A 24010-nucleotide genomic window follows, 5' to 3' on the forward strand; every position below is an offset into this window, starting at 1 on the left:
GGGTTGGCGTGGGGTAGGGGTTAGGGGTGGTGTGGGGTAGGGGGTGGTGTGGGGTGTGGTGGTGGCAGCAGCCCAGTGAGCTGAGTGGCAGAGCTCAGTGGGTACCTCCAGTGTCCTCAGGGAAGCTCTGCTGGGGGGAGCTACAGCTGTGTTCTGTGGTGCATGGTGGGAGAGGCTGTCTCTGAAGGCATGGTCCTGGGACGTGTAGAGCAGGCCCCTTTTCAGTCAGAGCTGAAGACTGAACTCTTCTTAGTTGCTTCTGATAGAGCAACATGGATCTCCAGGAACTGCCCAGAACCCTGGGTCTGAAGTAGAGGAATGCGGTAGGGCCTAGGGCACCTGCCTGGACGGGGCAGGTCCTCTGCTTTGGAATAGAGTCCAGACATGCAGGGCCTTGGATGATTTCACAGGAAGGAATGAAAGGTGCAGTGCTTTGCCAAGCAACCCAAGCAATTGGGAAAATAATCATAGGTACTTGTAGAAGGGAAGAGAGATTTATGTCTTCCAGGATGTGTGGTCCCCACAGTGGTTCTCTGTGGGGGTGGGAGGGCCGTGACTGTGGAGAGCCACATCCGCCCTCCATTGTGTCTAGACATAAGGTCATCAGCAGTTCGGACGCTTGGTGACCTGCAGACCACAGGGAGAGGAAGGAGGTTGCCTGAATTTACCTTGGGAGATTTTCAGTTCCAAGAACATTTTGCAGATGGCTCACCTTCATGGGCAGCTTGCACACTTGTCCTTGGGAAGTGCTCTTTTTAAAATTAATGTGTGTGTGTGTGTGTTTTCTTGCCACGGACTGGGGTTTCTTACGAGGTCCCTTGTTCCACAGGACAATGGGTTCTGGCCAGGTGTGCATGGGATTTGGCTTTGACAAACAAACTTGACACAAGTAGTGTGGGATCTGAGTGTATTTCTCAAAAAAACTGACATGAGGCTTTTACAATCATTGCAAAAGAGAAAAATGAAAAATCTGGCAGCTCAGTAGTCGAGGTACCTCTGAAGCCATCTAAAACACTCTGGATCTAAAACATCAGCCATCTCCTCTGGCCTGGCGCAGCACCCCCCGGGCTCCGAGCACGCTTGGGCTGCATGGGCCCCGGCTGGAGTCGTGGGGGGCTGCGGGTGCGCGAGCCAGGAGGGTAGAGGCTCGAATCTCGAATCTTCAAAGCTGAATGCTCGAATCTCGAATGCTCACTCTCTTGAATCTCAACTGGTGCTGCACCCCCCGGGCCCAAGCACTCTGGGCTGGGGGGGTGCAGGGGGCACTACGGACTTCTACCTACGCTCTAGTTCTAGTCTGAGTGTGAGCAAGTCCGAATGCTGAATGCAAACTGCTGCATCTAGAATGCTAAATCTAGAATGCTCAATGTTCTATGCAGTCTCTCTTTCTGTAAGCTTTAATGCCCTACCCACAATGCTGGAGGCAATTAGTTAGAATGGCTTAACATTCTAAGCCAGGGTTTGACTAGGACGTTGGAACATTGGTGAAGGTCAGAGAGCAATGTCCGAATTTTCTTTTTTCTAGATTAAGAAATGATATCTTGGTGGGCCCCCTAGCACACAAGTACGAGAACATATCTGGGCTACCTCTGAGTTTGGGGTGCCAGGCGACAATGCAGAGGCAGGAGACTGACTTTCCTTGAAGTTTACGCCTCAAATACCGCCATCACGCAGTATGTGGCATTTTCTCCCCTCCCAACTCTTCATAGATCCTCCCCACCACCTTACCCACCCAACTTCATATTTCCTGTCTCTCAAAGCAGTAAAGAAAATCAAAACAAATGAGAAGTGTCTAAGACAAACAAACAAACAAGCCAAAAAAGAAATATAAAGCTCATACACACCAGCAAAACCCCGTGTTGGCCAACTCCCCCTGGCCATGGAGCCCACCCTGCAGCGTGGTTGGTATGTCCCGTGACACTCCACTGGGGGAAAACCCTTATTTTTCCCATTGCCAACAGACATCCGTTACAGTAGCTTGGCTAGGAGTGGGACTCTGTCTGCTTTCCCTCGGGGTACTGGGACCCTGTCGAGCTTGAACCTGTGCAGGTCTCTGAGTTCATGTGTGCACCAATCTTGCTGAGTCGGAATGACAGTGGTGGGCAGTTGGAGTCGTTTCTCTGTAGAGTAAGAGAAATTGAAAGCCACGATGAGCGCTAAGCAGATCTAGTTTTCTCATGGTCGCTGGTCAGGTGTGGGTAGTGCTGACTTGTGGTCAGCCAGCTTTGGGGAGATGGGAAATCTAAACCAACAGCTTTGCACGTGGATTCGGACCTGGGTCTAAGAGAAAGAAGAGAATTGCAGATAACCCCCACTGTTTTTTTTTTTTTTTTTTTTTTTTTTTTTTTTTTCTGTTTATGGAGAGAAGCCCGTAAGGAGGACCAGTTGCCCAGGTTTAGATTTGTCTGCCTCCCTGAGACATGGAGTGGGCAGCTCCCTTCAGGATTGTTGTATTAGGCGGTCTCAGGCATATAGCTGGCTGAAGCTGCAGGTTTGTGGAATCACTCTGTACTTCAAAGAGCTAGGAGGATGGGGTGCAGAGTGCGGCCTCCAGAGACCTACCCAAGAGAAGGGAGTGGGAGGGGGATACGTGGAGTCTGTTGATGCATGGAGGTAGTCTCTGATAACCAGGCTAGGGCCAGTTTGCTGATGTATGTAGGGTCAGTGTCTGAGAGTCTGCCACTGGTTTGTGGAGAGAGGTCCTTGGTCCCAAGGATTCCATGCGGGAGTCCGCACATGTTTTCTCCTCGTGTGCAGAAGGAGCAGAGGAGGGGTATCCCAAGCTCTTTGTGCAGTGATGGTGGTGCAGACCTTCTACAGTATCACTAGAGGGGACACATCCTTAAGGGGCGCAGGGATGGGTGTCTTACCACAAACCCGTGTAATGCCATCTTTCTCCTAACTCCATCCCCTGTTGAACTGGAGTGGGTGGGACGGGAACTGGATGGTGTTAATTCATAATGGGATCCCTGCTAATGGCCACCAGAGGGGGAGCACTTCTCAGACTACACACAAGTCTCCGTTCACCCAGACAAACAGGGTGGACATTACTACACCGCCACCGTGATGGTCACTTTGACCTCACGGCCCAGCTAGGGGCTGAAGCTCTCAGTGTTGGCCTCTAACATGATGGTACTCCTGCCCTGTCGACAGTTACACAGACCTCCTGGCATGCTGCTGTCCCTTGGCCAGCCCCCTCCCAGATCCCAGGTGGATCTTACTCCTATACCATTCATGAGTCCCTTTCTTCTAAATGGCCCACCGTGCCCTGAGTGGGAACTCCAGGCTGCCCGCTCCCGAGTTCCAGCAGCCACCACCACCATCCTCCTAGATCTTCAGCCTTCTCAGTGTGGCACGTTCCTTCCCACCAGGCTGGGCAGCTCCCTTCTTGGTTTCCTAGCTTGGGTAGCACTGCCTACCTGTACTCGCTGTCTCTCCTTCCATTAAGGAAGTCTTACTGGGTCTGGTGGACCTGAGGCTCTCCCGTAGCCAGATAAGAGGTCTCCAAGCATTTGGCCACCAGGACACCCTCTTTTCCATGTTGGCTCACCAACATGTGAGTGCAGAAGCAGACCACAGCCCCAGATATTCTCAGAATTGTATGTGTGAAATCTCTGGGCATCCCTGTGGTCAGCAGCAACCAAGGGAGCTCTCTTTCTCTCCCCTGGTCCCTTCCTCCCCTCACTAGCCTTTTAGGATGGTTTGCGTTGAATCCAGCTTGTTCCCTGCTGATGTCATGAAATTCTCATTCCTGTTCTGCACCTTCTTGGACTATGCGTGCTAGTCCATGTCCTAGGCTTACATGGCTGTCCTCGCAGGTCATGGGCAACCAAGGGCTGGCATACTCTTCCAAGGGACCCTCAAGAATGCCAGGGGAAAGCTTGCCTGCAGAAGCTGCCCAAGAAGCCTGCATGGGCGTAGACTGTCAGTTCATTTGGTCAGAGCCTGTGTGGTGACTGCTACCATCTGAATGACGTGTTCTGCCATTTTTTTTTTGTTGTTTTTTTTTAAACATAGTGTCCAATCTCCTAAAGAACATTGGCAAAGGCATTGCCAAGTCAACATGAAGTTAGAGCTGCACAGACATTTAGATAACAGTGTAGTGTTTGGGTTTTGTTTAGATGACATGAGCCTTTGAGACATTATTGGCTTGTGTCAATTGTGGTCACAATTTGGGCATGCATCAGGGCATCCCAGACCGCCAGGCGGGCTCCAAGGAAAGGGACTGTTGAATGGTAAAGCACCATCCTGGTATGCTGATCTTCAAACGCAGTGGGACCTGGCCTGCATGCCTCCTCCTTCTTGACTCCCACCTCTGTCGGGGGCCTCCGGGGACTGTGTGCAGAATGCACACTGCTGGATTCAGCCAGGGATGCCATGCAGGCCAGACATCAGCTTGGCTCAGGTGCTCGGCCGTGCCTGTGCTTGCAGCTCCTTCTCCTCTTCCCTCTTGTGTGCGGGTTCTTGTGAGGGCACTAGGGCCCAGGAAGCTGAGCTGGGCTGTTTGGAATGTTAATGCTACATACAGTGACTGTGGCTAGGTGAGCCCAGAAGGATATTCAGGAGCCAACCCTGGGAGCTAGGCTAGGCTATCCTGGGAGCACAGTGGATGCAGACACGTGAGGCAGCTTGGGGGACTCTGCATAGGCCATAGGCCACAGCAGTCGAGACACAGGCCAGCAGGGCACCTTACTGTTGCATTGGCTACACTTGTCAGTGGTTTTCCTCTGTGTAGTGGGGCTGTCTCTTCAGGCTTACAGATGACCAGGCCCACCAGCTATGCCTCTGTAGCTATGGCCTGACTTGGGCTGGCCAGAGCCACCTTAACCGTCGTCACCCCTTCTCACCGGTGGCCTCTTCAATTTCAATGCCGCCTTCACCTGGAGCATGTCCAGAGTCATGTCTCGTCAGCCTATGAATAAGGCCTTGTTCTTAGGAATTACTTAACACCATATTTCATGTCAAGGAGCCCAGGTGAGTTCCTTCCTGAGAATGCATAGCCATTGTCTCAGGCTGAGAAAGAGAGGGGGGGGGGTGGCAAGACAGTAAAAGTGTACCCGGGAGCACAGCTTGCAGGACAAGAACATTCTGGAAAGGATTGCACAGGAAAACACCTGGCTCTGCAGACAGGAAGCAGCAGCGGCAGTGGTGGTGGCCTGGTCAGTTGGCAGTGCTGCCAATGAGGTTAGTGGGCTGGGCCAGCCAGGTGATTGGGCAATGCTGATGGCAGGGCCAGTGGGCGGTGGGCAGTGAGCAGTGGGCAGTGCTCGAGAGGGGCAGTGGGCAGTGGGCAGTGCTGACTGCAGGGCTCGAGAGTAGCTTCTCTACCCGAGCAGTTCCAGGCGGTTTGATCTGGCCCGCAGCTGGCTGTTGAGATGAGCGCCTGCTAACAGCCAGGGGCTGGCTGTTCCCAGAGGGCTGGTCACACCAGCAGGAAGGTGGGAGCCAGGTGGACTCTGCTTACACGAGTTTTACGTATTCATAAAGCCCATGCAGCAGGAATGGCTGCAAGTGTGAGCATTTGGGCTCAGGAGACAGCCCTACATGTAGTGCCCCTGCTCCCAGACACATTCCAGACAGAAGCAACATTCCATGCCTGCTTTCGGGAATGGTGTTTGCCCCCTGCCGTTGGTTACCTTACAGACCAGTAGAGTGAGCGCAGAGATGCACAGGGCCCATGCAGGGTGGCAGTGCCCCCAGGCACTGATGCCCACTCTGGATTCTAGCTGGTCCCTGCTCCTTACTAGTGCTGAGTGGCAGCAGCAGTCTGGGTTTACCTCTGGACACTTTCAGTGGCTGTGGTCCTTTGGTCCCTGTCCTTCTGGACTATAGAGTTCAAAGTATTTACCGATTGCTCTCGTCTGTCCCTCAGGGGCAGGAGGTTTGAGATAGGCATGTCTCAGGGCTGGGTTTGTGGTCACAGAATGCCGCTCATCTATGTTCATTCTTTCAAAGAAATCTAGACCAGCTTTGGCTCCAGGAGTAAGGGCAAGATGAGGTCACGTGAGCTCTAGGAGGTGGCATGATTGCCGGACAGCACCCCCTTCCCAGTGAGTCTCAGGTGCCTAGGGTCATCTCACAGCTGTGTGCTTTGCCTCCTGTGGCTTCCCACCACTTGTCGGGCGGGAAGAACGGCTGCCCCCACCTCCCCGCAAACTCCTTTGTTCTTTCTGTTGAAACTGTTGGGTGTCCAGCAAATATCGGACAGGGCGATAGGTGCTTAGAATGTCAGTCACAGAAGTTGCTTAGCAAGACGGCAGTATGCATGCATGCCCGTGTGCATGTGTCTGTGTGTGGGTATGTGCGTGTGTTCACATGTCTGTGTGTGTGCATGTGTCTGTGTGTGGGTATGTGCATGTGTTCACATGTCTGTGTGTGGGTCTGGGCGTGTGTTCACATGTCTGTGTGTGCATGTGTGCATGTGTGCATGTGTTCATGTGTCTGTGTGTGGGTCTGTGCGTGTGTGCGTGCGTGCGTGTGTGCATGTGTCTGTGTGTGGGTATGTGTGTGTGTTCACATGTCTGTGTGCGTGTGTGCATGTGTGCATGTGTTCATGTGTCTGTGTGTGGGTCTGTGCGTGTGTCTGTGTGTGGGTTTGTGCGTGTGTGTGTGTGTGCGTGCGTCTGTGTGTGGGTCTGTACATGTGTGCGTGCGTGTGTGTGTACATGTGTCTGCGTGTGGGTCTGTGCATGTGTCTGTGTGTGGGTATGTGCGTGTGTTCACATGTCTGTGTGTGTGCGTGCGTGCGTGCGTGCATGTGTTCATGTGTCTGTGTGTGGGTCTGTGCATGTGTCTGTGTGTGGGTCTGTGCGTGTGTTCACATGTCTGTGTGTGGGTCTGTGCGTGTGTGCATGTGTCTGTGTGTGGGTCTGTGCGTGTGTGCGTGCGTGCGTGTGTGCATGTGTCTGTGTGTGAGTATGTACGCGTGTTCACATTCCTGTGTGTGGGTCTGTGCGTGTGTGCATGAGTCTGTGTTTGGGTCTGTGCCTGTGTGTGTCCTGCCAAGGTGCCTCTCACTGAGATGAGCACTTGTTCTTGTCACCTGCATGGGTGTCTCACCCACAGCACTCATAAATTCTGTCATCTCTCATGGGTTCCAGGCGAGCACCTGCTACACGGAGTTCTCAGTACTTCATGGGTCTTGATGGACGGTATCTCCAGACTGTCTGGACCTACCAGCTTCCAGTAATGACACAGAGACTTATATTTATTTATGAATGCTTAAGCCTTAGAGCTTAGGCTTGTTTGGAACCAGCCCATATAACGTAACAACCTGTTTATACCAGTTCGTTGGGTCCTCATACATTTGGCTTCCTCCATGCATGGCTGCCGAGTCTTGTGCCTCTCAGTTTTCCCCACAGTTCAATTCTCTGCCCGGATACTCTGCTCTTCCTCTCCTGGCCTGCTATCGGCTGTTTTATTAAACCAATCAGAAAGTGATGGAGAATAATGTTTTCAAAATGGGATGCAGGTGCTGAGTAGCAACACCGGAGTCCAGACAGCACTCTCTGCTGATATCAACATTTGAGTCCTACAAAGGCAACTTTCACACAGTGCACGAGATTATCCCCGATCCTTCACACAGTGCAGAAGAAAACTGTCCCAACAGAAAGGCAAAGGGCCTCTGGACCTTTGGGCTCTACCCCAAACACTTGCCATCATTGTGACCCTGGGTGGACCCTGCGGATCCTCAAGCTATAGTGTCTAACGGGACCTGGTCTTAGAGCTGAGGTGCAATATATATATGTGCTATCAAGGTAAGATAGTCAAGCCTGGCTGTGGCTCACCACATGCCTGACGGAGAGAGGCAGCACCAGGAGTGCTGTGTGCTGGTGAAGTGACTCCGGTGCCAGAGCAGAGACAACAGGTGCCCACCGAAAACACCTAAGTACTCCGGTGGGCATCTAAGCAGCTTCTCGTGCCCTTGAGGGTGAGACGGAGCCACACGGCAAAGCTGCTTGGGGGCAGGTGCAAAAGGCTTCCATCAGCACACGCACTGGCAGACAGGGATGCTCTGGGGAGTGGCAGGTGGCGGGCTTGGTGCCGGCGGCCATCTTCATGAGAACACGGGTTTGGCTTACTGGAAGTGCCAAAGCCAACATCAAGCCTGTTAATTAGGGTGAAAGAATTTGCTGGGCTGGTTTGGCATCTCAGATGTTGTGAAGGACAAAGCCTTGCCCGATCTCTCCTTGCCAGGGAGCAGCCAGTGTGTGGAGAGCCGGCAGCAGAAGAGGCAGCCTGCCGCCCAACTGGGCATTGCATCCACCTGCCCGACACTGGAACAGAAGCATATGGAGAAGGTCTCCAAGCAGTTGGCTTGGCTTCCGACTGCTCCGGTAGAATCTAGGGAGGATGCTGAGTGGTTCTGAGAGGGATCCAGGATGAGTGTTGAGCAGTCCCAGGCGGGATCAAGGATGAGTGTTTAGCGAACCCAGGTGGAATCCGGGGCTTGTGATGAGTAGTCCCAGGATGAAGCCAGGATGGGGGTTGAGTGATTCCAGCATGGTCAGACTACCCTGCCCTCTGCTCTCGAGACACTGTTTCTCAAATTCAGTTCTCCTCATGTATCCAGAGAATGAATCACATAAAGCAAAGACAGGACAGAGAAGCAGCTCATCCAGCTCGGCCCTCCTGACTCCAGGGGCAGTTAAAAAATGCCAGTATTGTTCCTGATGTGGATAGGTTTTTGCAAAAAAAAAAAAAAAAAAAAAAAAAAAACAAACTACCAGCCGAAAAAAAAAAACCTGGGTCTCTCCTCAAAGGAGATATTCTGGTGCCAGATATGAATGACCATGGCTGGGAGCAGATTGGTATCCCAGTGTGGTAACAGTTGCATGATGCGTTTTAAAGTAACAACAAAGGAAGCTATGAATAGGCGCCTGGTTACCTCAGGTGAGTGAGTCACAGCAAAGTAGAGAACCCTATAATGGGCCTCAGATCTTGCCTGATGACATTTTTAATCTTTGGGGTGTTGTAGGACAGGAGGCTGCCTCAGCCAGTTGTTCTATTGCTCTGAAAAGACATCGTGACTAAGGCAACTCTTATAAAAGAAAACATTTAATTGGGGCTGGCTTACAGTTCAGAGGTTCAGTCCATTATCTTCATGGCAGGAAGCATGGCGTCATGCAGGCAGACATAGTGCTGGAGAGGTAGCTAGAGAGTTCTACATCTGGATGGGCAGGCAGCAGGAAGAGAGAGACACTGGGTCTGGCTTGAGCTTCTGAAACCTCAAAGTCCAGTTCCCTTAGCGTAGTTCCTCCAAGAAGGCCACACCCACTCCAATAGGCCACACCTCCTCATAGTGCCATGCCCTGTGGACCTATGAGGACCATTTTCATTCAAACCACTCCAAGGTCTGTTCTGTACTTACCTAATAGTCACAAGGATATTCGGGCACACACCCCCGACAACAAACAGCTGTGTAGGGGCTGAGACAGCCCAAGCTGCCCGAGCTCTGGACTTGCAGTATTCCAACTTTCTGTAGTCCCTGGGTTCTGATCAGTAGTGGCCTTGCAAGGTGCTGAGTTGGCCGCAGCTTGTCCCCTGGGGACTTCCGTTAATGCTGCTCAGGTTTTATGTGAAGGAAGAGGGGAAACTGTTTTGATTTGTGTTGTCGACTCTCCACCTCAGAACCATAGTGTGAGACTGGCAAAGAAGGCTGGTTGAGAGGGCTCTGGCCAGGGCCTGGGGTTCCAAAACAAGTTCCTGGCTGTGGTTCAAGGTGAAGTCCCAGCAGCACTGAGAAGCCTTTGTTTGTTTTGCTCTGGGGTTGTCCCTACTAGGGAGATTTGCAAGTGTTTGCTACTAATGGATGGTAAATTCTGTCATTACAGCTAGGAATGACAGTGACCTCTTTCCTGTTGCAGGTCGCCTCTGGAAAGCACCGACTGGTGTCTTCCGGAAAGGTTTCCTATGCCAACTTGACGGACAATGTTTCTGCTTGCCGGGGCCCCTGTCCCCTGATGCTATTATCAGGAAGTGGAGGAAGAAGGCAAGGCGGAGCATGGAGCAGGGAGAGGCCTCACCTCCTGTACCTGAAGGTAGGGGTCCGCCTCCTCGGAGGTGTCCCTGGGCTCTGTAGTCCTTGGAGTTCTAGTGGAGGACTTCAGTTTCCCAAATCGCTAAATTGCTGCTACTTGGCATGGATGGAAAAAAGAGATGGTTCGTATTGTGGTGTAGGTGGGACTGGCTGGTGTACCTGGGTGCCAGTGAGCTAGCTCCCTGTGTCCGAGCCTGTCATCTGTCTTCAGCATCTTGGATGCCACCAGGATTTGTTATTGTTGTTGTTTTTGGCTTGATTAGGTGTGGGTCACCCCTGAGCTGGTGCGTAGGGTACATTTGGGAATATACCCTGTCTACCAGTCAGTCAAGTTCCCTCAGGAACTGGCGAGCTCTTGAGTACTGGGAGCAGACTAGGAACAGACTGGGACAGTGTTCTTCCCTGCTTCCTTCCCTGTGGGCATCTCAAGGCCAAACTGGGCAGTGTCCTCTATCTGCTCAGTTGATAGACACAGAGAACGGGCCACTGGTTGGTCTCTTTTGTGACCATGTCAGAGCCGTGCCCTTGACAGAAAGGCTCTCAGGGATTCTGGTACCCACCCTGCAGGTGAAGGAGGAGGTGGGTGCTAGAATCTTTACAGCACAGTCTGCAGGTTAGGGTGGGCAGTAGCACACAAGGCTGGCCCTTCCTCTGTGTGTCCAGGACCCTGCAGGTGGGCCTGGGAGGGGCTAGCCTTTGTCACTTGGCTCTGTCCCTTCTGTCCCTCCCTGTGTATTGTATGGGAGCCCCAGACCTATGTAGTAACACCTGAGAGTCACAGATACATGCATCTAAGATATGGAGACACCTTGAAGGACCAAGGTGTAGTGAGACAGATGATGGGAGATTCCAGCGCAGAGACAGTGACCACCGCCACCACAGGGAGATTCCAGTGCAGAGAGATTCCAGTGCAGAGGCAGTGGCCACTGACACCACAGGGAGATTCCAGTGCAGAGGCAGTGACCACTGACAACCCAGGGAGATTCCAGTGCAGAGAGATTCCAGTGCAGAGGCAGTGACCACTGACAACCCAGGGAGATTCCAGTGCAGAGGCAGTGACCACTGACAACCCAGGGAGATTCCAGTGCAGAGGCAGTGACCACTGACAACCCAGGGAGACTCCAGTGCAGAGGCAGTGACCACTGACAACCCAGGGAGACTCCAGTGCAGAGGCAGTGACCACTGACAACCCAGGGAGACTCCAGTGCAAGTGACGTCTCAGGTCAGAAGCTCACATTCTGGGCTTCTGGAAATATAGGATATGACAGTAAGTTCCAGCCTCGCTGTTGCATGAGGATTTATAGGCACTGACAACTGCTAGTGGGGAGAGAGCTTCTATTCAGTGGTATACAACCTAACAGTGTTCACTGGGTCACACCTACATACACAAAAGACATGGAAGTGCACAAAGGAGTGACTGGAAGAGGAAGGGTCACGAGGAGTGAGGAGACAGGAGACGATGACAGAGGGTTGGGTATCATTACCTGAAGTGACACTGCCACCGCAGTGCTGTGACAAGAACAGCTTCACTCTGTCCCAACCACTGGGTTCCAGCATGGCTGTGAGGATGTGAGCTAGAAACCTCTTATTTGGGGCTGGGGTTGGGGGGTGGGCAGGACCTCTGCTGTCTCTTCAAGCAGGGGGTCAGATGGTCAGTCTTAGACTACAAAGGTGACACTTTAGTAAGGTCACAGTGTCACTTTAGTAAGATCTGCTATAGCACTGGGCCCATGACTTCTCTTCCAAGTTGTTTTCTGTGAAGAACAAGGCAGAGCACGGTAGTGTGGGTGGGAGACGTCACATCTTCCACATCTCCGTCATCATCTCCATGAGCCATCCTGGCTCCTCATCCCAGGGCTCTGTTGCTACCCTCAGGACTCCTACACATTTTCCTACCTCTGAGGATCCTGGTAAAACCAGTTTTGTCCAGCTGTTGAAGTTCTGGTTCTGGCAGGCTTTCAGACCAGAGCTGTCCTGATTACCTTTCTGTCAGCCACACTTGGCTGCTGCCAGCAGGGTCCCGAGTTAGATGAGCAGTCTCCCCCTGCCACCCACACACACTGAATATACTTCCCTATAAATGCACAACTCACACTTTGGTGGGGGAGGGGGTAACCCTGCACCCCAAGGGCAAGCAGTACCGTGTGGTCGTTTATACCTTCTGTAGATGGCTGGCCAAGCGCTCAGGTTTTCCAGAAGCTCCCAGCACAGTCTTTTGCTTCCTGCTAATTTTGCCGCTGGGAACTCTGGCTTGGCACAGTCTCACCCACCACATTTACGTTGGGATGACCTGGATGACCCATTTGTCTGCTCTGCTTGTCACTCCTTTTGTTTTGACTGCCGTCCTGCTTCATGAGCCTGACATGCCAGTCTGCACTCTCCTACCTTGTGAAGGTCACATCCTAGTGTGAGGCTCACAGCAAGGCCACTACAGCCCTACAACCAGTCATCCATCGTCTCCTGTCTCCCGGTCCCTGATACTCATGGAGACCAGCAATCACCAAGCATTCCTATTGGCTCACGAGACCTCTGAAAGACTCCTGGCTCCTAGCTTGAGAGCCTTCGCCAGTTGAAAGCAGCTCAGTGCAGAGTATTGCCCGGTTCTCATGTTTCCTGCCCCTGCTCCCACCATCAAAGATGTATTTCAGTTCCCATCAGCAAAGATCTTCCTCTTCCTCTGTATTGAACGTCAGATTGGAGGGTTAAGAGCACTTCCGTCTCTCTCTCCTTCCTCACTCTCTGATTCTACCTGGGGGCTCCCAAGATTTTGGGCCCCAGGAAGGGCTCTTCAACAAGAATCTCACTTGGTCTGTCTTTCCCTTCATCCTGCCATCTGTAAAGCCCAGAAGCTGACACCTCTGCTTCACGCTGTTCCTCCTGCAAATCAGGGGCCAGTGTGGAGGATGGCCTCACCCACACATCTTCCATTACACAGGCAGGTCCTCTCTGGCAGACGGCTGTGCCTCAGTCGAACATCTCACTGCCAGTGTGGAGGATGGCCTCACCCACATATCTTCCATTACACAGGCAGGTCCTCTCTGGCAGACGGCTGTGCCTCAGTCAAATGTCTCACTGCCAGTGTGGAGGATGGCCTCGCCCACATATCTTCCATTACACAGGCAGGTCCTCTCTGGCAGACGGCTGTGCCTCAGTCAAATGTCTCACTCCCTGGAGTGAGGCCACTGGCTGGGGCCCTGTTAGTAAATTGAGTCTTTCTCTTCTCCTTGAGTTGTCGTAGTATGGCCAGGAGACCAGATTTTCCTAGAAGCTAAGTCAGGGCGCATACTTCAGAAATGAGGGAAGCTTTTCTCCTCTCCTTCTTTCCCTCTATTCCCTACCTTGTGGTGAAGGGCCTGCCAAGGGAAATCGCAACGCTGACCCAAAGTCCTGCTGCCATTTCTAGCAAGGGCTGCCAGCTGGCTCCCCAGGAGCTGAGCTCAGCTCTTCCAGCTCCTCCTGCTCCTCCTGCTCCTCCTGCTCCTCCAGCTCCTCCAGCTCCTCCAGCTCCTCCAGCTCTTCCTGCACCTCCAGCTCCTCCAGCTCCTCCAGCTCCTCCAGCTCCTCCAGCTCCTCCAGCTCCTCCTGCCTTCTCTCCTGGGTTGATTTGCCCTGCACAGGGAGGTTACGAATGGCTTCCTGGAAGCAGAAACAAACGTCGGCATTGTGATTTATGTTATTTTAAACTCCAGAACACGAAGTGAAATGTGACACCAGCAACAATGAAGAGGAGGGAGAATTATTTGACTTTGACAGTGGAGATGAAGTTCCGGAAGCGGACCGGCAAGCCCCGTCCGCCGATGATGGCATGAGAGGTGCTGAAGCGGGCGATGCAGATGAGAACATGTCCCCTGCAGGTCAGTCACATGGCCACGCCGCCCTGGGTCCTGCAGGAGGCTTCCTGACCTCTCTGTGCTTACAAGACGGAGAGCTTCCTTTCCTGTAACAAAACCCCTGGGGTTTGCCTGGGCTCGCACTCAAAGAGGGTCCGAGCTTATACAGTAGACCAAAACAGCTGCTCCCATGATGGCACTCAGGAAGACAGAGAGGAAAGCTGAGGAGACAAGGTAGCTCCTTCAAAGACTCGCACACATGCGTGCACCCCAACGACCCCTTCCTCCAGCCCGGTCCTACTGTCTGGTGTCCGTTCAGCTAGGAGCTCAGCCATGGGGTACAAGATGTAGCCATACCTCATAATACCACCTGCTGGGGACACAGCCTTCAGCCTGTAAGCCTTGGGGTGGGGTAGGCTTCATATAGAAATTATAACAAGGACGGTTTCGGGGTCTCTGTGATACCCCTGAATCTGTTGTGTAATATCCCCCCCTCCATTTCTATTCTTGTTGCTCTAACCCATCCCCCAGTTTCTAATTTAGAGACTGAAGCCTGCTATTGTCCAATAGATGTCGCTTGTCATGGTACATAAACTGGGATGAGTTACCTGACTGGGCCACTGCTCATTAGCCAGGCTGCTTAGCCCCAGCTGTGGACGAAGCTTCTCCCTCCTCCATCCCCAGCCAAGTCTCTCCATGTGATTCTTTGACTCCTCTCATTTGATGTGTTGTCCTGGGAACCTCTGTGCAGGGTCTCTTCCATCTGTGTCCAGGAGTGATATCAGCTCCCCATTCCATGGTGTACCCCATGGACCTGGGCCTCACGGCTCCCTGTGGTGATCTGGGAATACTGGGGACTCTGACATTGAGGATGGGTGTAGGGTTTCCCTGTTCTTGCTACAGCCACAGGGGCCACATACACCCCCCTCCCCATGCACACCTTGTTTGCTAAGTAGGGTCCTTCTGTCCTCTAGGAAATGGAACTGGAGCAGAGTCTGCCCCCGAGGCAGAGCCTGCGAAACTTGTGGTCCCAACAAAAGTGAACCCATATTCTGTCATTGACATCACACCGTTCCAGGAGGACCAGCCGCCATCTCCAGAAACAAACACAGAGGAGGAAGGGGTGGGGCTGCGCGTGCCCAGTGGTTACTCTGTGCCAGTGCCCTGTGGCTACGCTGTGCCGTCTAACCTGCCATTGCTGCTGCCTGCCTACTCCAGTCCTGTCATCATCCGAGCTGAGTCTGTAGAGGAGGAAGGTACGTGTGTGCCCCCAAAGCTTCACGTGACGACAGGGCACACTGGCCGAGAAGCCTGTGTCCAGCCTTCCCTCTCCCATCATGGGAGTTGTCTGCAGTGGTGGAAAATGAGCCCAGGCTAATCCCCTCTCAATAACCACTCGGGTACTGTAAAGTGACAATTCTGAGACACCTGTGTGCTCTGGTGCCTCAGGCCTCCACACACTGGGAGAATTTACAGGATCTTTACAGGATCTTAACTCTAGAGCTGGCCAAAGCCCTGCATTCTCTGTTACTCACCATCACTGCTCTAGAGTACATAGTGTCCCATCATCCCCCAATCTGCACACCTCAGATGGGGTCTCTGTAATCCTGTCTGTGGTAAAGGGTCAAAGACAAACACACACCTTGTCCTTTGGTCCCGGTTCTTAGAACGGTACTTAGATGTAGTGAAAAAGTAAATAGACAAATAAATACGCAAACTGGATTGTTTTAAATCATGTCAAATTATTTTCAAATATGATACTTTAAGTGTGTTCAGTTATTCATCACTTTAAAATGATAGGTTTTCCTCCCTCAGTACTAAGTACTTACTGCACGGTACTCAGTACTAGAGCCTTGTGCATGTGAGGCAGTTACTCTGCCAGTGAGCCACATCCACAGCCCTTCTTTTGAGACCAGGTCTTGCCAAACTGCCCAGGTTGGCCTTGAACTCACTCCACAGCCCAGGCAGTCAAAAACTCATGATGCCCCTGCCTCAGCATGCTCTGAGTAGCCATACCACATGCCTGGCATGAGGGCACATTTCCTTTGACTGCAAAGTCTGGGTTTTAGGATGTAGTGTAGGCCATGGTGGAGTCTCAGCACTTACATGGTTGATTTGCGCAGGAAACGGTTATCTTTAGAACCTTGTATGGTTTCCAGGATTCAAAACTGAGTTTTCTTCAAAGAGTGTTTTCTCAGTTATTAGCTGTAATGCAAAGAACCTCGCTGAACTCTTCCTGTAACTCTAAATGAGAATTCTGCATCCTCTGAGCCTCACTGAATGTAAGAAGACGGCCTCACCTTGGTTAGGGAGCACTCAGCAGACAGGCCCTGGTGAGGGAATGGGTTCCAAGATGCTGGCCAGCCTCTGGGCACCCTGTACCAGTGCCCCGCCCTAGAGGGGCTGCTGTGTTCCACAGAGCTTTCCTGGGACCCACATCCCCAAGGTCATCCCCCACATAAAGCCATCTTTCCGAAGGCTGGCAGCCCAGCTGGAGCTCAGGCCTGGACACCTGGGGAGAGTGTCCTGGAGCTCTGGTCACTGTTGGCCCTCTACTGGCCACTTCCTGCACATGCTCACTTGTCTCCCTCCACGTCTCGCCTGGTGTCATGGAGGGCCCCCTTGTCACCTTACTTCCCTGAAGTAGGGACTTGAAGAGAACAGCTTCCTGACTGGTGGGCGTGGGGAAGCGTCCACCGCATCGAGTCAGGTCAGGAAGAGTGTGCTGCTGCTCCTTCACCATAGCCATGGCCCGGGAAACTTCGGTAGCCAGGGCTTGGTGTGCTGCCAGCCAGGCCTCACACCTGGCAGCTGCACTGGCATCCACACGTGGCTGCAGCCCCTGGGGCCAGGACAGCACTGTCCTCATGGTTGGGGGGTCTTCATGTCGTCTGCACAGGGTTCAGCCTCCTGGGCTACAGCCAGCTTCTGTGTGATTGAACAGTGTTGGGAGCAATTGCTTACTGCTTACCCATAAAGTAAGTCCTTCTCAGAGGGCTCTTCACGGGCAGCATTGCCAGCCCAGGCATCCAGCCTTTGCCTGAGGTCATGCAGTCAGCTTCCCCAAGGAGTTGCCCTCTGCTGCTGGCTGAGCGGGGACGTAGCCCATTGGATGATGGACAGGCACCATCTCCTGGGAGCCTGTTTTCCCAGCCTGCTCTTTGACGGGCTGCCTGCCTTGCTCATCTGCACGCACTGTGTGCAAATCCTGCGGGCCTGCCTTTTCTACGAGAGCACAGTTTGTGTATGTGTGAGTCGGAGATGGGCCTGAGTGATTTAAAGAGAAGAATGATTTTCTTCAGTTCATGGCTCCTGAGGGTTCATGCCGCGGCGGTCTCTGGCTGCATTGCTGGGAGGCAGAACATCGTTGTGTGGTGAACGTCATAAACAGAACAAAGCCACTTCTACCACCGTGGCAGTTCGGAAACAGTTAGAGACAGAGGCCTTGAGAAGGTGGCCCCCAAGGACACTGGTCTCCCTACCCGCAGTGGCCTGTTTTCTCAGACTAGGCCGCACCTCCATCATGGTCCAGTAATGCCATCGGGTTGTGATCCCATTGGCATCAAAGCCCTTATGGTTGAGTCTCCCTCGGTGATTGGATCTTTTAAACTGAGGACCACAACTTCAGTCCATGAGCCCCACAGGGGACACCATATCCACGTGAGCCTGACACGTACTGTACTTCCTCCCCTGCACCCTGACATAACGGTGTCTGTTTGCATCTAGTCCGTGTCACAGACCTGGGAGCTCACATCGAGTCACAACCCTATTAGGAATACATTTTTATCTGAGAGCTGATCAGTTTCTAGTCTGCGGTAGCATGAGCCCGTTGTCGAGAAGGAAGCATGGGATAATTTAAGGATCAGAAGTCAACCACCAAACGCTGTCCATCTTTCCTTTTCACAGAAGCAGCAGAAGCTGCGGGAGACGGGCAGTGCAATTCCCTAAGCTCCGAGGACCTTCCACACAGGTATCTCTGCCGACTCTGGCTGCCCCGTGCCGATGCTGGCTCCCCCGTGCCGATGCCTCTCCCTGAGTGCTGGTGCCGACGCTGGCTCCCCCGTGCCGACGCTGGCTCCCCCGTGCCAATGCCTCTCCCTGAGTGCTGGCTCACCCCCTCTGGATTCAGGAAGACACTATTGTGAACCTTGGGGTGCCATCACCTTGGGTCCTACCCACGCCTAGGTCCTCCGTGTGCCACAGCCTCCAAGCCCACCTCCCCCACTCATGAGGCATCAGTGTAAGCTGTGAGATGATGGCCAGAGCTGTTTCCTCCCATTCATCAGGCCATGTCACGCCAGCGGGGCTGTGGCCAGTTTTAACACCGTGTCTTCTCTTTAGTCCTTAAGGATTAAAGTCTCCCAAACTAGATTCTAGAAACCACTGGAATTTCTAAGGAGAAAAAAGCACATGGCAAGGACTTTTTGTCCAGTGGGGATGGAGAATTTGGGACCCACAAATGCCGTGTCTTCAGAAACTAGTTTTATACATGATTAGAAGTTAGTAATCAGTCCCACTGAGGAGACAGAGACAGAAGGGTCACAAGTTCTAGACTAGACTAGGCCACGTAATGAGACCTTGCTTCCAAAGACCTTAAACCAGGGCAGGGCTGATGGCCTTAGTCAGGAAAGTGCTTGCCACACAAGTGTGAGGATATGAGTTCAACCCTAGGTACCCACGTAAAAACCAGGTGCAGGGCAAAAACCTACAATCCCAGCACTGGGGAGGCAGAGACAGGAGAATTCCTTGGGACTTGCTGGCCAGCCAGTCTAGTTGAATCAGTGGGCTCTGGGTAAGACATACTGTCTCATAAAATAAAGTAGTGAGTGACGGAAAGACACACAATGTCAGTGTGCGGCCTCCGCTCACACATGCATGTGCACCCAGACACATATGTGCACATGTCAGTGTGTGGTCTCCACTCACAACATGCATGTACACACAGACACAAATGTGCACGTGTCAGTGTGTGGCCTCTGCTCACAACATGCATGTATACACAGACACAAATGTGCACATGTCAGTGTGTGGCCTCCACTCACAACATGCATGTACACACAGACACAAATGTGCACGTGTCAGTGTGTGGCCTCTGCTCACAATATACATGTATACACAGACACAAATGTGCACATGTCAGTGTGTGGCCTCCACTCACAACATGCATGTACACACAGACACAAATGTGCACATGCGCACACATACCAGCACCCTCACTACCACCACCTACAACAAAATAACTATTCAGATGCAATTGGAAACTACGAAAAGTGAAAGAGTCCTCCCTTTCCTACGTAATGCTACCCCTCAGGTCAGCAAAGGACCATATCTGCCCTGTGTGCACACTTATGTGTGTCTGCTGTCATGTCTCATTCCCCGGGAACCTGCCGGGCCCTGTGGGCATGCATGCCCTTACCTGTCTGCTGTCCCCATCCCCCTCAGTCGCTAAGCAGGGACCAGTCCCTGACTCTGTCCTGTGCACACATCCACACACATCTAATGCGTCTCCCCTCCACAGTCTCCCTTTCTGCTGTTACAGTTCTTCCAGAGTTAACCCTGACACACGAAATGTTAAGTATGCTAAATGGAGCCTTAAAGAATTAGCAGTTACTAAATTTTAAATTGCCTGTTCTTTCTGGGAAGTGTGACGAGGCTGGCATCCGTTAGGGACAGGAGTCGCTCTTCCGTGCAGCATGACTGCTAGGCGTGGCCCTAAAGGGTATGGTGCTGTCTGGTGTCAGACATCTGTGGGGTGTGTCACTCTCAGAAAAGGGAGTGACAATGAACACCTTGCCCAGCCTTCACCCTCAGCCCTTCTCTGGAGAGCTCAGACAGACGTAGAACTTTTAAAGGGGCAGTGCATACAACAGCCTCCTCTATAAGTCCGTACCCTGTCAGGGTGGGTTGCTTCCTCAGTGACTGGAGTCTATTCCTTCTTTTTGCACGGGCTGGCTTTCCAGAACCCTCTGAGTATTGCTGCGTGGTCACCCTATTTCTGCACTCTTCCTTCCCACTAATTCTTCTGGTACTGCTGGGCAGTTGTCACTATTGACTGCCTCAGCCAGGGGTGCATGTACTGGGGCCCGTCACCCCGCCATACTGTCAGTGTGTTAAGACAGTGACAATTTTGTCCAGTGAATGAATCACTTGTTGTCATTCTCTGTGGGAAGCGTCACAGTAGCTCGGATTGTGTAGGACAGAGTCCCAGTCCCTGTGTGGCTGTGACTGTTGCTATGTGGGTCCTGATAGCCCCGTGCCAGAGGAAGAGAAGACTGAGGCCTTGCGCAGTCATGGCATCATGTGTGACATTTGGGCTGTACAGAGAGGATGGCACTTCTGACGCTGCTGTGTGTGGTGGCTGATAGACTTCAAGGGTGTAAACTTGAATTTGGGATTCCTGCAGTTGTGTCTGGGAAGGCCCACAGCAAACACAATAGTGCATGCGCACACATGGGTGCTGTCAGTCACTCGACCCCCCATGACTACTGTGTCCCTCCATACTCTTGATTCATGTTGTCTTTCCTTCCAGTGGTGATCAAGGCAACCAAGAAGGCAGTGCCCTGGCCCGATGGGCAGCCGACCCTGCCAACACAGCATGGATGGAAAGTAAGTGCCGCTGGCCCCCAAGTGCCTACAGGTCCTGCCGAAGATGGCAATGGGTTTCCTTTCCTGAAAACCTGAAGCCTTAGAATGCTTTTGTTTACTTAAATACTAACAAAGGCTTATGTGTAGACGTTTCCCTGGGACTCGGAAGTGGCCTCTTGCTTGCCATCGAGACGGTCACAGCTCAGCGCAGAGCACGTGCTCCCCACCCCACCCCCATTTCTTTCTGGTACAGACTGGCCTTACGGTATGATGGGGAGCTAATGCTCTGACCTGCCGCCCTGGTCAGCCATTCTCTATTGAGACACCGGGAGAAGCTTCTCGATTGGGTGGACACTAGAGTGTCTTTGTCTGGAATTGCTCTCAGGGGCAATGCTGGGGTGAGGGCGTGCAGGTCTGGGGTTCCTCGGTTGTTTAAAAACTGAGATGTTTTGATTTTTTAAGGAAGTAAAGATTATGCCTTTTATTACCTCCTGGTTTCTGGGTAGATCTTCCATATGGTTGGCCCCAAACGCGAACTGCCTTAGCTGCCTCTAAGCTCAAGTCTCTTCTGGAAAGCTGGGTTTTGCTTTAACTGTGACTTGCAGGTTCTGGGGTGATTGTGTGGCCCTTTGGGAGCAGCTGACTCAGAGCCATCACAAGAGTCCATCAACATTTTGTTATTACCAAGTCTTATTTCCAGTGTCCAGACTTCTTCTGTATTCCTGTTTCTGTCTATCTGTCTCTGTCTCTCTTTATGTCTCTGTCTTTCTGTCACTGCCTTTGTCTCTGTTTCTCTCATCTGTCTGTCTCTGCCTCTCTCTGTGTTCTGTCTATCCCTATCTCTCTGTGTGTCTGTCTCTGCCTCCGTCTCTGTCTCTCTCTCTCCAAATAATTTACTGCCTAAAAGCAACCCTAGGGCTTACAGCCCTGTCTTAGGAGGAGAAATCCTTTCTGGCCACAGTTGTGCAGGTGTTAGTGGTGTGCCAGCTGCCACCACAACTTCAGAAGTGCAGACTAGCTTTGGTCCCCATGGTGACTCGTAACCGAGCTACATGTGGGGGACAGTTCCTTTATAGTAACTAGTCTCCCATGTTTTTGAGTATTGTAATACACTGTGGTCGAATGTTCATCCACAGAAAGGGTAACACAAGTACTTCTGAAAACTAACTTCAAAAGGCTTTTTCTGAAGCATATTTTCATGTGAGGTATGTAAGCACTTCACATATTCAGACGAGTCTTAATGTTATAGGTGGTCCAGTGTGATCATCTTACACGGTATATGACATTTTTATATAACCTCCCCACTACACACACACATACACACATACACACATACACACATATACACATACACATGTACACACACACACACACACACACACACACACACACACACATCAAGAAAACATACTGACCACAGAACATTCAGGTTCCCATAACACAGGAGGAAAATTTCCCCATGCAATCAAGGCATTACTGGCAAAGGTGGTTTCTCATATCCTGGGTGTGAGCTCTACACACAGCCCAGCAGTGCAGCCCAGTGGATTCCTGTGCCATGTGGCACCAATGAAATCCTTTATTCCTAAGGCTTGTGTACCACCTTTGTATTCTGGTGCATCAGGACCTCTGAACCCCACAGGCGTAAACCTGTTCAAAAGAGCCGTGGAAAGATACACAGTTGAAGAATAAATGGGCCTGGAAATGGCAAACTCCCTCCCACTGGTCCAATTTCACATCTTCTGTTTAGAGCTGAAGCTCTCGTTCAGAGCATCTTGCTAAGCTGCGGCTGGCCACCCCTCTGCTGGAATCTTCTGGGTATTTATAACATGGGGAGGCTGGCCTTAGACATTTACATCACACTCGTCAGTTCTGGGCCAGTTTTAAACACATCCTCCCTTATTTTGCAGATCCAGAGGAAGCAATTTACGATGACGTTCCGAGGGAAAACTCAGACTCTGAACCAGGTTTGATCATGTCTAGACCAGAGTTTTAGGTCTAGTTTAGCAGTTCTCGTTTTGGGTGCAAGAGCAGCTAGTGTGTGTGTCTGCAGTCCCCTGGATCCAGCATGCATGCTCTCTGACTCATATTCTTGGTGTTTGTTTCGTACGGTGTGATTGAATGCCGATGTCCTTGTCCACATCACTCAATGCACAAGAAAGAAGCACAGCATACACCTAAGAAGTGATACAATTGGAGACGTACAGAGGTCAGGGTAAGGCCTCTAGATCTAAGGGAAAATATAAATCATCAGACTGTAGTGACACGAGCCTAAAGCAGGGTTCACTGAACACTGATCTAGAACACGGAGCACCAGGTCCCACAACTGTCTTAAAGCAGCAAAGGGAGCAGATGAGCCTCAGAAAGATGCCAGGCCACCGGGAAGTCGGGAGAGGGAGGCGGCTCTTACAGCGCCCACATCCAGACAAGCACAATTCATGTAGCATGCCACAGCAGTCAGAGGCTTGGGTTCATCCTCACGGACTGGAGAAACAGTATTATACCCCAGGGATAGGGTCCAGAAGCAGAAGGAAGCTGCAGAGCCGTGAGCACTGACAGGCCCGTGGTGAGCCGCAGGGCATCAGCCAGTCACAGCGGCCGACAGTGCTGGTCGGTTTGCAGGCAGGCTGACCCCCAGAGCTGTGGTCATGTCGTGGGGAGCTGGACCATCTCAGACAGACACTGATTGCTTTTCATGCTCTCTGTGTTTTGTGGGTGTGCTTGGCCGTGAAAGGTCCGGTGTGTCTATGATGGGCATAGAAGTACGTTGTTTAACTTCTAAACCAGTGAGCAAAACCAACGTGGTTGAAAGTAAGGGGTTATAAATTAAGAAGAAAATGGCAGGTAGCATGAGGGAAGATTGTGGAGCGGGTCCCAACACTGTTTATATTGACATTGAGTTACTATAAACTCGACCCAACTGCCTGTAGAGAGAGGTTTTCAGATCGAACAGCAACCCTGGCCACACAGTATAACACAAGGGATACGTGAGGGACATCGACAGCGTGGAAGCAAACGTGTGGGGAAGAAGTGTGATGGTAACCAGAATAAACGTAGCTGGTCTAAGCGATAAACCGTTAGCTGTTGCACTAGCTGGCATTATTAGCCAGTGTAGTAATATGCTCCGAGGTAGTCTTAGAGGTGGACAGTGGCCCCTCCCTCAGCACGCAGGGAGTTATATCTGAGATACGGCTGGAGACAAGTTCCTTACTTAACTGGACTGAGATTTTTTTTTTAAGATTTATTTTATTTATTTCATGTGTATGAGTACACTGTAGCTGTACAGATGGCCGTGAGCCATCATGTGTGTGGCTGCTGGGAATTGAACTCAGGATCTCTACCAGCCCTGCTCGATCTAGCCCTGCCCCGCAATTCACTGTAGCTGTCTTCATATGCACTGGAAGAGGGCGTCAGATCTCATTACGGGTGGTTGTGAGCCACCATGTGGTTGCTGGGATCTGAACTCAGGACCTTCGGAAGAGCAGTCAGTGCTCTTACCCGCTGAGCCATCTCGTCAGCCCTGGACTGAGATTTTAATGAAGTCCTCGCCACTGTTGAT

At 51.9% G+C, this 24010-nt stretch overlaps 1 protein-coding gene across 5 annotated transcripts in view; it reads left to right on the forward strand.

The window, feature by feature from the left end:
• Arhgef10 (Rho guanine nucleotide exchange factor 10) overlaps positions 1 to 24010 on the forward strand; it is a 95476-nt gene that overhangs the window by 12676 nt on the left and 58790 nt on the right. For all 5 annotated transcript variants that reach the window (XM_031339187.1, XM_031339186.1, XM_031339181.1 and 2 more), the window contains exons 2-7: positions 9867 to 10040; positions 13729 to 13893; positions 14844 to 15125; positions 17776 to 17839; positions 20399 to 20475; positions 22362 to 22418. In XM_031339187.1, coding sequence (XP_031195047.1) covers positions 10004 to 10040; positions 13729 to 13893; positions 14844 to 15125; positions 17776 to 17839; positions 20399 to 20475; positions 22362 to 22418 — 682 coding nt within the window. In that variant the 5' untranslated portion in view covers positions 9867 to 10003. The remainder of the gene's footprint in view (positions 1 to 9866; positions 10041 to 13728; positions 13894 to 14843; positions 15126 to 17775; positions 17840 to 20398; positions 20476 to 22361; positions 22419 to 24010) is intronic.

The sequence above is a fragment of the Mastomys coucha genome, unplaced genomic scaffold (genome assembly GCF_008632895.1).
Source record: "Mastomys coucha isolate ucsf_1 unplaced genomic scaffold, UCSF_Mcou_1 pScaffold22, whole genome shotgun sequence".
Lineage (NCBI taxonomy): Eukaryota > Metazoa > Chordata > Mammalia > Rodentia > Muridae > Mastomys > Mastomys coucha.